Genomic DNA, 15522 nt, shown 5'->3' on the forward strand with positions numbered 1-15522 from the left:
ACACGAGTTTGTTGTCAAAATGCATGCTTCATCCTAAAAGGCATACTGGCACAGTTCTGTCTTTAACTTTGCCTCTGATTTATTTGCATGAGAGATTGTGTTGGTGAAGTTGCGTTATTCAGTTCCAGAAGATACAGAACTTGTGAGGCGCTGAGCTCGAGTTGTGGCAGAGGGAAGCTGGAAGTTATGCGAACTGAGACCAGAAACGGAGTCTCTTTTGGTGAATGAGAGGATTGATCAAGAGGAGCTTTGTGCAGTTTGCATACTGAATCCTGCAATTCCAACTGCTCCTTGAAAACACTCTCACAGTGTACAGTCTCCTGCTTGACATCCAGGACATGAACAATAACAGCCCTGCATTTGATAAAAGTCAGATAGAGCTGTGGTAAATTGGCTGTAGAGTTCACGGCCCTGGGGAGGCACTTTCCGCTCGAGAGTGCTCGTGATTCGACACAGGAGCTAATTCTGTTTAGCATTACCAGCTCAGTGAGTATGAATATTTTGCTTTGAAGATGAATACTCAAACGGATAGAAACTCATATCCTGAACTAGTGCTGAAAAAGCAGCTGGATTGTGAAAGCAAAGCTGATCACTTTCTAACCCTCAGTGGAGTAGATGGTGGCTGGCCTTCTCGTTCTGCAATGGCATCGATTCAAATTCAAATGTCAAAGAGTGTACAATGTCAAAACGCAGGAATTGACGGCCTGCCCATCATCAACAAGCTTTCTGCACGTGGCACAGATGAGTCACATGCCCTCAGTGATCTTACACTGTAATTAATAATGGCTCTGGCAGACGTGTCCAGTCTTTACTTGTGCTCATCATTGCTGTGGTCTATATGAGATTATGTAGGTACAGATATATGTACCATATTGGTGCAGACGATGCTGTCTGTACACTGTATCAACATTGTGTTTTGTAAAGTGACTTTGAGCTTTGAAAATGAGATCAAGATAAATGAAAACTGGTTGATCAAGATTGGTATAATCTGTATCTCTCTCAAGTGTCAGGAATCATAGTATTAGAGTTTAAGATTAGGAATGTCATTTATTTGTTATAATGTTTTGAATACTCAAAGTCTTCTGGATGTTTAACACGATCATAACACACTTTCCCAGTGACCCAGTTAGAGGTTTTTATGCTAGAATGATTTTCACTCTCCCTCTCGATTGTCAACAGCAAATATATTGTTTACATTTACAGTTATTAATGAAATTCAAAGTTTGTGTAGAAGATTTGTGTTTGAGTCCAGATAGCTCGAGTTCTTATTTAGTGCAAAATTGCTTCTGCTAAATATGAACTCAGACAACCACAATAAAACATCTCTAATAATTTAACATTTTAAGTTACTTGCTACATTAAACGAGCCTGATGCAGACATGTGAGCAAACATTATGCCACAATAACACATCGTAAAAGATTTGTTTACCTGAAAATGAAAATTATTTATTAACTAACTCTTATGCTGTTCCAATCCTGTGTGACTGTCCTTTTTTTGTGGAGGATGTTGGATGGTTATTTCTTAGTCACCATTCACTTTCATTGCATCTTTTTTCCCATACTACAGAATGAAAGTGAATGGTGACTGAGGCAGTCATTCTGACTAACGTCAGTGAAAAAGTCATACAGTTTTGGAATGACACGAGGGTGAGTAATTATTTACAGAATTTTCATTATGTCAATTATTCCTTTTAGAGTGAGCGGTGAATTTACAAAATTAATTTCACCAAAACATCATTTTGAGCATTATTTAGTGGATTATTCAAGTGATGTTTAGAGTGAACCTGTGGTTTAATCCCTATATATATATATATATAGCATCAAATCTTGTGGAGTTTAACATACTAATAGAAAACCCCAACCTGAAAACTGCTTCATTCACTGACTGACAATGTAATGGCTTAACATGTTGAGTGCTAGCTATAAATGTGAAATTGTTACATGCAAATATAGCTTTATTTTTTTTATTATGTGGATGTAAATAGTTGAGATATTGCTATAATATAGGGTCTTTAAAATGCATTGAACAGAATTTCGTACATATCCCAGCCTGTGACTGTGTGTTAATTTCTATGTTTACCCGTGTGTGCTTAAATTGTGGCTTTAGGCAGGCCTTCTTTTTCTGTACACTGCAAACACATGAGAGGGGATCTGCATGTCTTTGTGAGTTGAGAGAGAGAGAGAGAGAGAGAGAGAGAGAGAGAGAGATGCTGCACTATTAAACTGCAGAAATGAAAAGCTAAATATTAAAACATACAAAGACTTTCTCAGTAATATAATCTGATGGTCATGTTAGTGGATTTCGCACACAGGTAGCTCTCTCCTCACATTAACTTGTGCTGCCCAATAGATACTTTTCTGATCATGATGATGCATTTATATGTCATTGTGATGTCACTGAATTCTGATGTAAACACTGCAGTATATTTGGTGACTTAGGTGTAGTTTTAGTCTGTGTTTTCACTGTTTGAAAGGATGGATTTTTGTGCGGTGCACCATGGTGTGTTGGACTTGTTTTCTTTTTGTTTAATTAGTGCTGTTCAGTATTAGTGCGCATACTTAGTTTTTAAAACCTGTAACTCAATGTATTGAACTTTCACGTGTGAGCTGTCCCTCAATTTTTGTGCTATACTCATATGAATAATGCCTCAAATAATTTGGCTTGTTCGAGAGAGGTGCATGATCAGACATTTTAATTTTACACCTAGCAGGTGATTAAACGAAAGAAAAAACTTAGACTTAGACTATATATATATATATATGTAAGTCATTAACTATCCAGAACACCTTAGCAAACATAGAGCAATGCCGTGACAACCAGGCAAGACATTCTAGAGCTGTTTGGGCTAATTTTGCACAGGCAAGCTCCATATAAGAAAAAAAAAAATAAGAAAAAAAATATATATATATATGTTAATGTAGTTTTGTTAATTATTTTTTTTTTCTATCTCTCTCTCTCTTTCCTCTATTACATGGCCTTCGTCCTTCTGAATGGAAACTGATTGATCTATTACAAGGTAAGAAAATTTTGTTTTGATATACTGCTTTTTCTGAAATATGGTGTTGTCAGGCCACAGATGTGTGTACATGACCAGTCAAATGTTTGGACACACCTACTCATACTTTCAGCCTGATCTCATGCATCGAGCGAGGCACTTAAAAGACAGTTTGCAAAAATGTACTTATAGTAACGTTCATTCCATGAGACTAGTTTGCAGCCACACTTTCCCATTGTACACGTAATAAAATAATAATTAATTCCTCATCAGGACCAGACTGATTGTGCTGACTTTTTTCACATTTTCTGATTTTGATGGTAGATCTGCGAAATGGATTTAAACAGTCAAATGTAGCTAAAAAGTAGCTTAAAGCATCATGAAATTAGCTAAAATATTTCAATAACAAACATGAAAGAGTTGGGGAATGCGTTGAACTTTTATGAATTAAAAGCAATTTTGTGGAAATCTGTGCAGTTCTGTGCACGCAGATTCCATCTGGGCCTGGTCATCACAAATTGTGGGAATTATGCAGTGACCAAAACAACTTACAAAATAAATAAATACAAATTCTCTTTTATTTGACATCCCTCAAAGTTTAGACACTCTGGTTATTCTCTCAAGCAACTTCACAAGGTGCATGAGTTCAAATATACTGTTTGCTGGACACTAGTTAGTCACTTTTAACTTATCTGTAACAAAAATGTATTAAAGTCCAAGTATGTATGCACAAGCCGTTAGTTCAAAAGATTTTTAATCTAATGAAAATCAAATACAGTAAAGTGTGTCCAAACGTTTGACAGGCAATGCACATGACAGAAAACATAAACAGAACCAAAAGCCTTTTGTTTTTCCAATTACACACACACACACACACACACACACACACACACACACACACACACACACACACACACACTCTCTCTCTCTCTCTCTCTCTCTCTCTCTCTCTCTCTCTGTGTTTCTGGTTTATGTACCTTTTCTTGTCAACACCTCTGCTGCATGCTTTTACTGGTAAATACAGGGATCTGATGATGAGCTCTTAATTGTCAATATCTCAGTATCTGACTCTTAGTATAGGTGCAGTGCTCCATCTTGTGGTGGTTCACCAAAACACTGTCAGAAACACTTCTGCATCTGAATGTCAGTCCTGTGTGTGGATCTTTGTGCTCTCATCCTTTGCTGCAGTAGTGTCACTATGCTTTAAGGCTAGACTGTGGCCCAGTTTTAAAGCATTAAAATGCATAAGACTGTTTGCAACACATATATTCTGAATAATGCAGAATCACTGCAATGGGTTTGCATGAATATGCGGCAACATTCAGTACTTATCATGTATTATGCATCCATAGCATGTATGAATCTTCTGCAGTATCCAAACCAAAAACTATACCAGCACACTATTGCATACCCTGCAAATGTATACAATTGCAGCTGCCTTAATTGTTGTCATAAAATATTAATATGCATTTATACACTTTATAAATAGTGTCATACAGTCTATTAATATATGTTGGTAGTAAATGTTGGTATTCATATTATCTACAGTTGAAGTCAGAAGTTTACATACACTTAGGTTGAAGTCATTAAACCTCATTTTTTAACCACTCCTCAGATTTCATATTAGCAAACTATAGTTTTGGCAAGTCATTTAGGACATCTACTTTGTCATTTTTCCAACAATTGTTTACAGTCCAATTGTTTCACTTTTAATTGACTATATCATAATTCCAGTGGGTCAGAAGTTTACATACACTAAGTTAACTGTGCCTTAAAGCAGCAAGGACATTTTCTGAAAAGAATGTCAAACCTATAGGCAATTAGCCAATTAGCTTCTGACAGGCTAATTGGAGTCAATTGTGGATGTATTTTAAGGCCTACCTTCAAACTCAGTGACACTCTGCTTGACATCATGGGAAAATAAAAAGAAATCACCCAAGACCTCAGAAAACAACTGTGGACCTCCACAAATCTGGTTCATACTTGGGAGCAATTTCCAAATGCCTGAAGGTACCATGTTAATCTGCACAAACAATAGCACACAAGTACAAACACCATGGGACCACACAGACATCATATCACTCAGGAAGGCGATGCATTCTGTCTTTTAGAGATGAACATAGTTTGGTGCATAGTTTCATAGCAAATCATTCCCAGAACAACAGTAAAGGACCTTGTGAAGATGCTGGAGGAATCAGGTAGACGAGCATCTATATCCACAGCAAAACCAGTCCTATATCAACATAAAAAAGCCAGACTACAGTTTGCAAGAGCACATGGGGACAAAGATCTTAATTTATGGAGAAATGTCCTCTGGTCCTCTGAGTAGACAAAAATGTAACTGTTTGGCCATAATGACCATCGTTATTTTTGGAGGAAAAAGGGTGAGGCTTGCAAGATGATGAACACCATCCCAACTGTGAAGTATGGGGGTGGCAGCATCATGATGTGTGGGTGATTTGCTGCAGGAGGGACTGGTGCACTTAACAAAATAGATGACATCATGAGGAAGGAAAATGATGTGGATATATTGAAGACAATATATGTCTCAAGACATCAGCCAGGAAATTAAAGCTCGGTCGCAAATGGGTCTTCCAAATGGATAATGACCCAAAGCAAACCTCCAAAGTTGTGGGAAAATGGCTTAAGACGATAAAGTCAAGGTATAGGAAAGGCCATCACAAAGCCCTGACCTCAATCCGATAGAAAATGTGTGGGCAGAACTGAAAAAGCGTGCGCGAGCAAGGAGGCCGACAAACCTGACTCCGTTACACCAGTTCAGTCTGGAGAAATGGGACAAACTTCCAGCAACTTATTCTGAGAAGCTTATGGAAGGCTGCCCAAAACATTTGACCCAAGTTACACAATTGAAATGCTAAATACTGTAAAGTGTACACTGTAAAAAAAAATGACAAATGTTAACGTAAAACACTGTAAAAATGCTACAGAAAAAAGTTAATTGATTAACGATTATTAACTGTAAAATATACAGTAACATTTTTAAATATATTTTTTAAAAGACAATACAGTAGTTTTTACAATAAATTGTAAAAATTCTATTTTTAGATTTATAAAGTATGATTTTCCTGTATAATTAATGGTAAATATTTACATTATGTTAAACAGGAGAGTACATGTACTTTTTACAGGAAAGTATTGTTAAAATTACAGTAAAAATCAATAATCGGGCATTCCCATAATTCCCTGCATGACCCATCATATTTCATTATATTATATTATATTCTTATTTTTAACATCAGTTTTGTACTTTTGGGGGTCCTGTGTTATATCTGATAGAGCTTAGTTAATATTTATGACATTATTTTAATTTCACATGTGTTACCATGATGGTGTTTAGTGCTTGTGTGAGTGAGACGGAGCACTCTACATGTTTATTGATCATTGCTCCTGGAAGAGCCACTATTGATGAACTTAATGTCCTAATTTGCCCTTCTGCGCTACGGTGAGTAACAAATACATTATATATTGAAAAGCAGAATTTAACAGTTTCAGAAGGTTAATATCAAGTTTATGACCAGTTTTTACTGTATAATGTAACACTTTTTTTTACAGTGCCAGCATGGTCATGTAAATTACAACAGTTTTAAACTGTATAATTGACAGGTTGATCTGTAAAGTTGTTTACATTTTTACTGTATTTTTTACATAATTTTTCTGGCAACCACAGCTGCCAGTTTTTTTTTACAGTGAAGGCATTGTACCTTTTAAAATAATGTCATCACTGAGAAGTTATTACACTTTACTCACTGATGCTGTCTTAGACCGTGAAACAATTCCAGAGTACAATATCACAGTTATAGCGACAGACTCCGGCAGATCTCCTCTATCCTCAAGGAAAACGTTTAACGTGAAGGTCACTGATGTTAATGATAATGCCCCTATTTTACAGAGAAAGTTTGTAATTCATACCTCTCAGAAAACAACCCCTCTGGTGTTTCAATTCTCAGTGTCAAAGCTCATGACCCAGACGAAAATCAAAATGCCAGGATATCTTATATTCTAGAAGAAAGCGACCTGGGCGGCTCTCCTGTAGGAACGTACGTTTCCGTTAACGCGGAGAGCGGGGTTGTATACGCAGTGCGCCCTTTTGATTATGAGCAGATCAAAAACATTCAGATAACTATAAATGCGCAGGATGGCGGCTCTCCTTCGCTTTGTAGCAACGTAACCGTTAACATTTATATCCAAGACCAGAACGACAACGCGCCTCAGGTCCTGTATCCGGTCCAGTCTGGTGCTTCTGTGGTGGCTGAAATAGTGCCTCGTTCGGCAGATGTGGGTTATCTGGTCACTAAAGTGGTGGCTGTTGATGTGGACTCTGGACAGAATGCCTGGCTCTCATATAAACTGCAGAAAGCCACAGACAGGGCGCTGTTTGAAGTGGGCTTACAGAATGGAGAAATAAGAACTGTACGTCAAGTGACAGATAAAGATGCTGTGAAACAAAGGCTCACTGTTGTAGTGGAGGACAACGGGCAGCCCTCTCGTTCAGCTACAGTCAATGTGAACGTGGCGGTGGCGGACAGCTTCCCTGAAGTGCTCTCCGAGTTCACTGACTTTACGCACGACAAGGAATACAACGACAACCTGACTTTTTATCTCGTCTTGGCCTTGGCTGCCGTTTCATTTCTTTTTATAACATGTCTAGTCGTCATCATCTCTGTTAAAATTTACAGATGGAGGCAATCTCGCTTGTTCTTTTCGTCAAACCTTCCCGTTATTCCGTACTATCCGCCGCGTTACGCAGACACTGTGGGCACAGGAACTTTGCAGCAAGCGTATAATTATGAGGTTCACAGCACGACAGATTCAAGGAGGAGTGACTATAAATTTGTCGGACCCTGTAATCAGAACGTGTTGATAATGGACCCCAATTCTACACTTACCATCCAGCGCGTGCAAAGTGAGAAAAACATCCTGGATGAACCAGATTCTCCGGTTCAGGTGAGACTGTAGTATTTCTATTTCTTATTCATATGTATATAGCTACTATGAATTTGACACCACATTTAATGTTTTGCATAACATAATGCTTCCACACGGTATGTTTGACATCTGTTGTGATTACTACAATTTGGGGGCCTAAAGACAATTTTTTATCACGTGCTTTTTAATCTCGTTATATATTTGAAACGCACAATGAGGACTCTAACAGCATCTTTTCAGTAATAATCTGTAAATATCAGCATCATTTCTGTAAAGATGCTTTGAAATGATTTGTGTTATACAAATAAATATTAGGCTACTTGACCTGATAAACTGAATATATAAATATATATAATATGAATGTAAATCCCATTAAGATATATTCATATATATATATATATAATTGTATGAGAAACCAACGGGCACCGGTGTTACTTTTCACTTACGTGTCACGTGTTTGCAGTATTGTTGTCGATTTCAGTACCTCCTCAGTGGACAGCATATGTATCTTTCATATGTATAGCAGTAGTTGCTTCAGTCCCATATATTTAATACTAATTTTGGACTCTAAGGGACGCTGTTGGTCAGTGAAATGATTTCTTTGCAGTGTGGTTGTCGTTCTGTAAATCCTGACCACACCCCATCAGTGTGCGCTCTTATGCAGCGGAGTCTCACGTTTTATTCATTGCGGGTTGGTGAGTGGGTGACCATCGCAGCCTTTTTCCTCTTCCAACGAATACAAAGCTTTGTAGTCACACATTGGAATGTTCTTTTTTCCCTTTGAATTTTGGAAATAGTGATCCTGTGATATTGCTATCCAAGCAATATGGCTATTCGGGATTTTTGTCGAATTGGATGTGCTTGGTGGACAGGATTATTTTTCATCTCGTGCTGCTTTTCTTTAGGCAGCTCTCAAATCCGGTACTCCATCCCTGAGGAAATGGCTAAAGGTTCGCTTATTGGTAATGTCGCACAAGATCTGGGGCTCGATTTGAAAAGGCTTCGAGCGGGCCGAGCCCGTATCGTGACCGGAGAACGCACGCAGTACGCAGAGCTCAAAACAGACAAAGGGATTCTAGTCGTGAGTGAGAGAATAGACCGAGAGCAGCTTTGCGGTGACATCACACCGTGCAGCTTCAGCTTCGAGATCATTCTAGAGAATCCAATGGAGCTGCACCAGGTAACTGTCGAAATCGTCGATGTGAACGATAATTCGCCTGTGTATGAAAAAATAAAATTAGTTTTGAAATAAGCGAATCGGCCGTTCTTGGTTCGAGCTTTGCTTTGGAGCAGGCATATGACCCAGACGTGGAGCTGAATTCATTGCAAAATTATATTCTTACACGAAATGACTATTTTGTGCTTAAACAAAATGCAAACCCAGACGGTAGCAAGTATGTTGAGATGGTTCTTGATAAAGCTTTGGACAGAGAACAGCAACCTCATTTATCTCTGAAGCTGATTGCTGTAGATGGCGGAAATCCGCAAAGGTCTGGCTCTGTTAATATAGATGTTACTGTTTTAGATGTGAATGACAACGCGCCGGTGTTTAATCAGACGGTATATAGGGCATTTGCTATGGAAAATGCACAGAAAGGCACCCATTTAATAACAGTAAATGCGACCGATGCAGATAGTGGTGCAAATGGACAAATACATTATTCGTTTTCTGATGTCAAAGAACAATTTAGGGACATGTTCAACATTGATGGCGATACCGGTGAGGTATCTGTTATAGGTGATGTTGATTTTGAGAAAGATAAACGGTTTGAAATAAGAGTTAAGGCTAAAGACCAAGGCGGTTTAACGAGCACCAGTAAACTTATAATTGAGGTTACTGATATTAATGACAATGCACCTGCAATAAACGTGATGTCTCTCTCCAGTCCTATATCAGAAGATTCACCCCCAAGTACCACTATTGCAATAATTCATGCAAAAGACGCGGATTCAGGAAGAAATGGCCTGGTCACGTGCACAATTGATAATAACCTCCCATTCAGTATAAAGTCATCCCTTTCGAACTATTATAATTTGATCACTGATGCTTTTCTCGATCGCGAAACTCAGTCAGAATATAACATAACCATAAAAGCGACCGATTCTGGGTCACCAGCACTCTCCAGCTCGACAACTCTGCTGCTTAAGGTTTCTGACGTCAATGATAACGCGCCAGTATTCGATCGAAACAGCTATTCGACACACGTGCCTGAAAATAACGCGCCAGGTCTGTCCATATTCAGTGTGACAGCGCGAGACTTGGATTGGAATCAAAACTCCAGGGTTTCATATTTTTTAGAAGATTCTCATATTGGAGGAAACCCGATTTCCTCATTCGTGTCCATAAATTCCGAGAATGGCGTGTTGCAAGCAGTTCGTTCGTTCGATTATGAGCAAATTAAACAGCTTAGTTTCGTTGTAAAAGCGCAAGATGGAGGCTCGCCCCCTCTGAGCAGCAACGTGACAATGACCATTATTATTCAAGACCAGAACGACAACGCGCCTCAGGTTCTGTATCCGGTCCAGTCTGGTGCTTCTGTGGTGGCTGAAATAGTGCCTCGTTCGGCAGATGTGGGTTATCTGGTCACTAAAGTGGTGGCTGTTGATGTGGACTCTGGACAGAATGCCTGGCTCTCATATAAACTGCAGAAAGCCACAGACAGGGCGCTGTTTGAAGTGGGCTTACAGAATGGAGAAATAAGAACTGTACGTCAAGTGACAGATAAAGATGCTGTGAAACAAAGGCTCACTGTTGTAGTGGAGGACAACGGGCAGCCCTCTCGTTCAGCTACAGTCAATGTGAACGTGGCGGTGGCGGACAGCTTCCTGAAGTGCTCTCCGAGTTCACTGACTTTACGCACGACAAGGAATACAACGACAACCTGACTTTTTATCTCGTCTTGGCCTTGGCTGTAGTTTCCTTTCTCTTTATCGTGTCTATCATAGCCATACTGTCAGTCAAATGCTACAGATGGAGACGTGAGCGGATGTATTACAAATCTGGCGCGAATCTGCCGGTTATTCCGTATTATCCGCCTCTTTACGCAGACGTAGGGGCACAGGAACTTTACAGCACGTGTACAATTATGAGGTTTGCAGAACCACTGACTCCAGAAAGAGTGATCTGAAATACGTCAGACCTTGCAGTGAGAGCATCATTAGTCTGGACACCAGTGGAGCACAGACACTCACGCATGCGCAGAGAGACAAACTGACCAGTGAAGTGTTTGATGATCAGGTGAGGTTTCCTGTTTCTGTCTCTAGTGCGGCTGCGCATTCGTGTATTTATTGTCTTTATGCTATTTATTAGTTTTTTTTTATGTATTTAGCTATTTATTTATATGTGTGTTTTAATAAGTGTTTTTTTCTCGGAATGGCCCTACATCTTTACAAATAGCATTTCAAAAATATAGGATTTAAGTATATAAGTATCTAAGATATACATTAAGTGTGCTTTAGACTTGGTTTGATGTCCCTAAACTAATTAGGTTGGTCACAAAAGCATCTGAATATTGAGCTGGAATCGCCGCAGTCTGATTCTTAGATGGCCATCGTGTGATAGAAAAGATGACAAAATCGTATATTCAAAAATTATATCATTTGTTTGAGTTTTTCTGTAGTTCTTCCTTCCTTAAATGTGGTCTTCTGTTTCCTGTGCTTCTCTTGGATTCTCTGGCCTTGGTGCTGAAATGCAGTCTGTACAGATCTTCAGATCCTCGTTTTGACCATCCAGCACAGGCTATTTTTAAGTTCTTTGTGTATTTTCGTGCTGTTTCGATTTTAAACATTCACTCTCTTATTCGTAGTTAGACATAATTCTTATTCTAATATATTTCTTGATCGTTATTGTGGAGTTTTTGAGATCTATTTTATCTGTATGGGTATATACATGCTTTTTCGGGGCTAGATTTTCCTTTTTATATACACTTTTTAAAAATTGTATTCTATTTTTGCATTACTTCATGCAATTGTGTTTCTCTGCTAATAACAACAATAATATTAATAAGTATTATTATGTATATGCATTGATAGTAAGCTATGTGCATTTGAACCTGTAAAGGTATTTTTTGAAGAACAGCTATATATGATTTCATCTTATTCTGTAGTTCATGAGAATGGACTCAGAGTGCCGCTGTTGGTCAGTGTGTGACAGTTTAGAGAGCAGATCTGCAGCAGTTCCACCCCCATCATCTCCATATTATTAGAGAGAGGACGGAAGCTGAGCACACAGTCTGAAGAGGAGGAGAAATAACGCACATCACGGAGAGGCTCGTTTTTGTTTTCTGGAAATACAGGCCTTTGTTGTACTACTTCTTTCTTTGGATATATACAATTATATGCATGATTGCCTACATGTTTTCTGGATTTATTTAGTCTGATTCAGCCTCAATCTTCGTGTTTTGGTCTTCTGCAAAATGTCGGACAGAACAATGGCGCGGCAAGTACTGCTGTTGATTTGGTTTCTCTCTCTCGGTTCAGCTCTCGGGCAGGTCAGTTACTCCATTCCTGAGGAAATGGCGAAAGGCTCTTTAGTCGGTAACATAGCGCAGGATTTGGGTTTAGATTTAAAGAGACTGAAATCGGGTAAAGCCCGTATTTATACCGGAGACAGCGCTGAATACATCGAGCTGAATAAAGAAAGAGGAGTCCTCCTTATCAAAGAGAGAATAGACCGAGAGGCGCTATGCGGACAGACAACGCCTTGCGCACTACATCTACAGATTATTCTGGAGAACCCGATGGAATTTTACAGCGTTAATGTTGAGGTGCTGGATATAAATGACAACGCACCATTTTTTGAAAAAAGTGAAATTAATTTTAGGATTAGTGAATCTGCTACGATTGGAGCTAAATTTACGATAGAGCCTGCTAGAGATCTTGACGTTGGAATTAATGGTTTGCAAAACTATTTACTAAAACCAACAGATAATTTTAACCTGAATTTCAAAATCCAGACAGGGGGAGAACATCATATCGAAATGATTTTACGAAAGCCCTTGGACCGCGAAAAGCAAGAGGACATGTTTTTAACGTTAACAGCCACAGACGGGGGAGATCCTCAAATGTCTGGTAATATTAAGATACATATTGTTGTTTTAGATGTGAACGATAACGCTCCTGTTTTTACGCAATCAGTTTATAAAACGACTGTAATTGAAAATTCTCCAAAAGGAACAGTTGTGACGACAGTTAGCGCGTCGGATTCAGACCAAGGACTGAACGGTGAAGTCATCTATACTATTTCAAATACTCTAAATGAGGTCCGGAGCATGTTTGAAATAAACGAGACTGATGGTAAAGTCAAATTGGTTGGTGTAGTTGATTATGAAAAAGCTCGCCGCTATGAGATACGTGTGCAAGCCAGTGATCATGGTGGTCTGACCGATTCTAGTAAAATTATAGTTGATTTAATTGATATAAATGATAATAATCCAGCAATCAATATCATGTCCAAATCAAACGTGATAGCTGAAAATTCCGCATCTGAGACGGTGGTTACAATGATAAATGTCCAGGATCTTGATTCTGGAGACAATGGGAAAGTTCATTGTACTATTAATGAAAATATTCCATTTTCTCTAAAATCGACAAATGCTAATTTCTTTAGTTTAGTCACAGATGGTGATTTAGATCGGGAGAGAGATTCTGAGTATAATATCAGTGTGACGTGCGCTGATGAGGGCGTGCCTTCTCTCTCCAGCAGCGTCACTCTCTCCTTACAGATATCAGATGTGAATGATAACGCGCCTGTGTTTGACAAGAGCTCATATGAGGCCTCTGTTCAAGAAAACAACACACCGGGTCTTTCCATATTCACAGTCAGAGCCAGAGACGCAGATTTTAACCAGAATGCCCGTGTGTCTTACATACTGGAGGACTCCTCTGTTAACGGAGTGCCCGTGTCCTCGTTGGTGTCCGTTAGTGCTGATAGTGGAGTCATACATGCAGTGCGATCTTTCGATTACGAGCAGATCAAAGATTTCCCGTTCCGCGTAAAGCGCAAGACGGAGGCTCCCTCCTCTCAGCAGCAACGTGAGTGTGAGAATCATTATTCAGGACCAGAATGACAACGCGCCTCAGGTTCTGTATCCGGTCCAGTCTGGTGCTTCTGTGGTGGCTGAAATAGTGCCTCGTTCGGCAGATGTGGGTTATCTGGTCACTAAAGTGGTGGCTGTTGATGTGGACTCTGGACAGAATGCCTGGCTCTCATATAAACTGCAGAAAGCCACAGACAGGGCGCTGTTTGAAGTGGGCTTACAGAATGGAGAAATAAGAACTGTACGTCAAGTGACAGATAAAGATGCTGTGAAACAAAGGCTCACTGTTGTAGTGGAGGACAACGGGCAGCCCTCTCGTTCAGCTACAGTCAATGTGAACGTGGCGGTGGCGGACAGCTTCCCTGAAGTGCTCTCCGAGTTCACTGACTTTACGCACGACAAGGAATACAACGACAACCTGACTTTTTATCTCGTCTTGGCCTTGGCTGTAGTTTCCTTTCTCTTTATCGTGTCTATCATAGCCATACTGTCAGTCAAATGCTACAGATGGAGACGTGAGCGGATGTATTACAAATCTGGCGCGAATCTGCCGGTTATTCCGTATTATCCGCCTCTTTACGCGGACGTAGGTGGCACAGGAACTTTACAGCACGTGTACAATTATGAGGTTTGCAGAACCACTGACTCCAGAAAGAGTGATCTGAAATACGTCAGACCTTGCAGTGAGAGCATCATTAGTCTGGACACCAGTGGAGCACAGACACTCACGCATGCGCAGAGAGAGAAACTGACCAATGGAGATTTCGATGATCAGGTGAGAAATATTGGTCATACCTAATATAAGCTATATCTTAAAATGTTGTTGTCTAATTTATTTATTTGTGATTGAAGCATTTATATGGTTGCTGACCATTTTTTTGGACTGTATTGCTTCTTATCCAATTCAACTCATTCACTAATTCATTTTTAACTTATTATGAATTATAAATGCATACTAGTGTTGTTTGGAATTTGGGCATTTCCCATGCCCTTAATAAGTCATGATTCTTTCAAATGAAAAATGTACTTTTAGATATTTTCAAATAATTTTTATTACTGAGATAAGTGAAGTAGAATTTAATTCACCTATTTTTAATTGATTTTGCTCATGCTTTATTTTCAAGACTCTGCATCAGTTACTATATACCGACTCAGTGTCCACTGTTAACCTTCTTGAGATATGATGGTATTAATAAGTAATGTTTGGTAAATTTGGTCTTTTGTCATGGATATTTTCAACCTGTCTGTTTGTTGAGGTGAATTAAACACAGCTTTAGTCTGTGTCTCGACAATGCTTCCCTGACCATGGTGCTGAAACACAGTCTCTCCTTCATATCCATCATAAATTCCTCTATGCATCTCTTCAGTTCAGATGATATTATTATGTCATTCATTCCTGACACTTTCAGGCTCTCTTCTTGATCAACATTCAATTATAGCTCTTTCTTTCATATTCAGACATTTTTCATGTGGATATTTGAATTCAAGCTTTTTCTCTGTGTCTCTCATATCAGCTCACATATAAATAAGACAAGATCAAA

At 39.1% G+C, this 15522-nt stretch overlaps 1 protein-coding gene and 1 pseudogene across 1 annotated transcript; both read left to right on the forward strand.

Annotated features, from left to right (window-relative positions):
* Positions 1–5594: 5594 nt before the first annotated feature.
* Positions 5595–7973, forward strand: LOC127663250 (protocadherin gamma-A6-like). Its single transcript, XM_052154771.1, has 2 exons — positions 5595–5659; positions 6965–7973. The coding sequence occupies exons 1-2, from the start codon at positions 5595–5597 to the stop codon at positions 7971–7973; spliced, it is 1074 nt and encodes a 357-aa protein (XP_052010731.1).
* Positions 7974–8651: 678 nt separating this feature from the next.
* Positions 8652–15510, forward strand: LOC127663251 (protocadherin beta-16-like; annotated as a pseudogene).
* Positions 15511–15522: the final 12 nt, after the last annotated feature.

This window comes from Xyrauchen texanus, chromosome 23 (genome assembly GCF_025860055.1).
Source record: "Xyrauchen texanus isolate HMW12.3.18 chromosome 23, RBS_HiC_50CHRs, whole genome shotgun sequence".
NCBI classification, from domain to species: Eukaryota; Metazoa; Chordata; class Actinopteri; order Cypriniformes; family Catostomidae; genus Xyrauchen; species Xyrauchen texanus.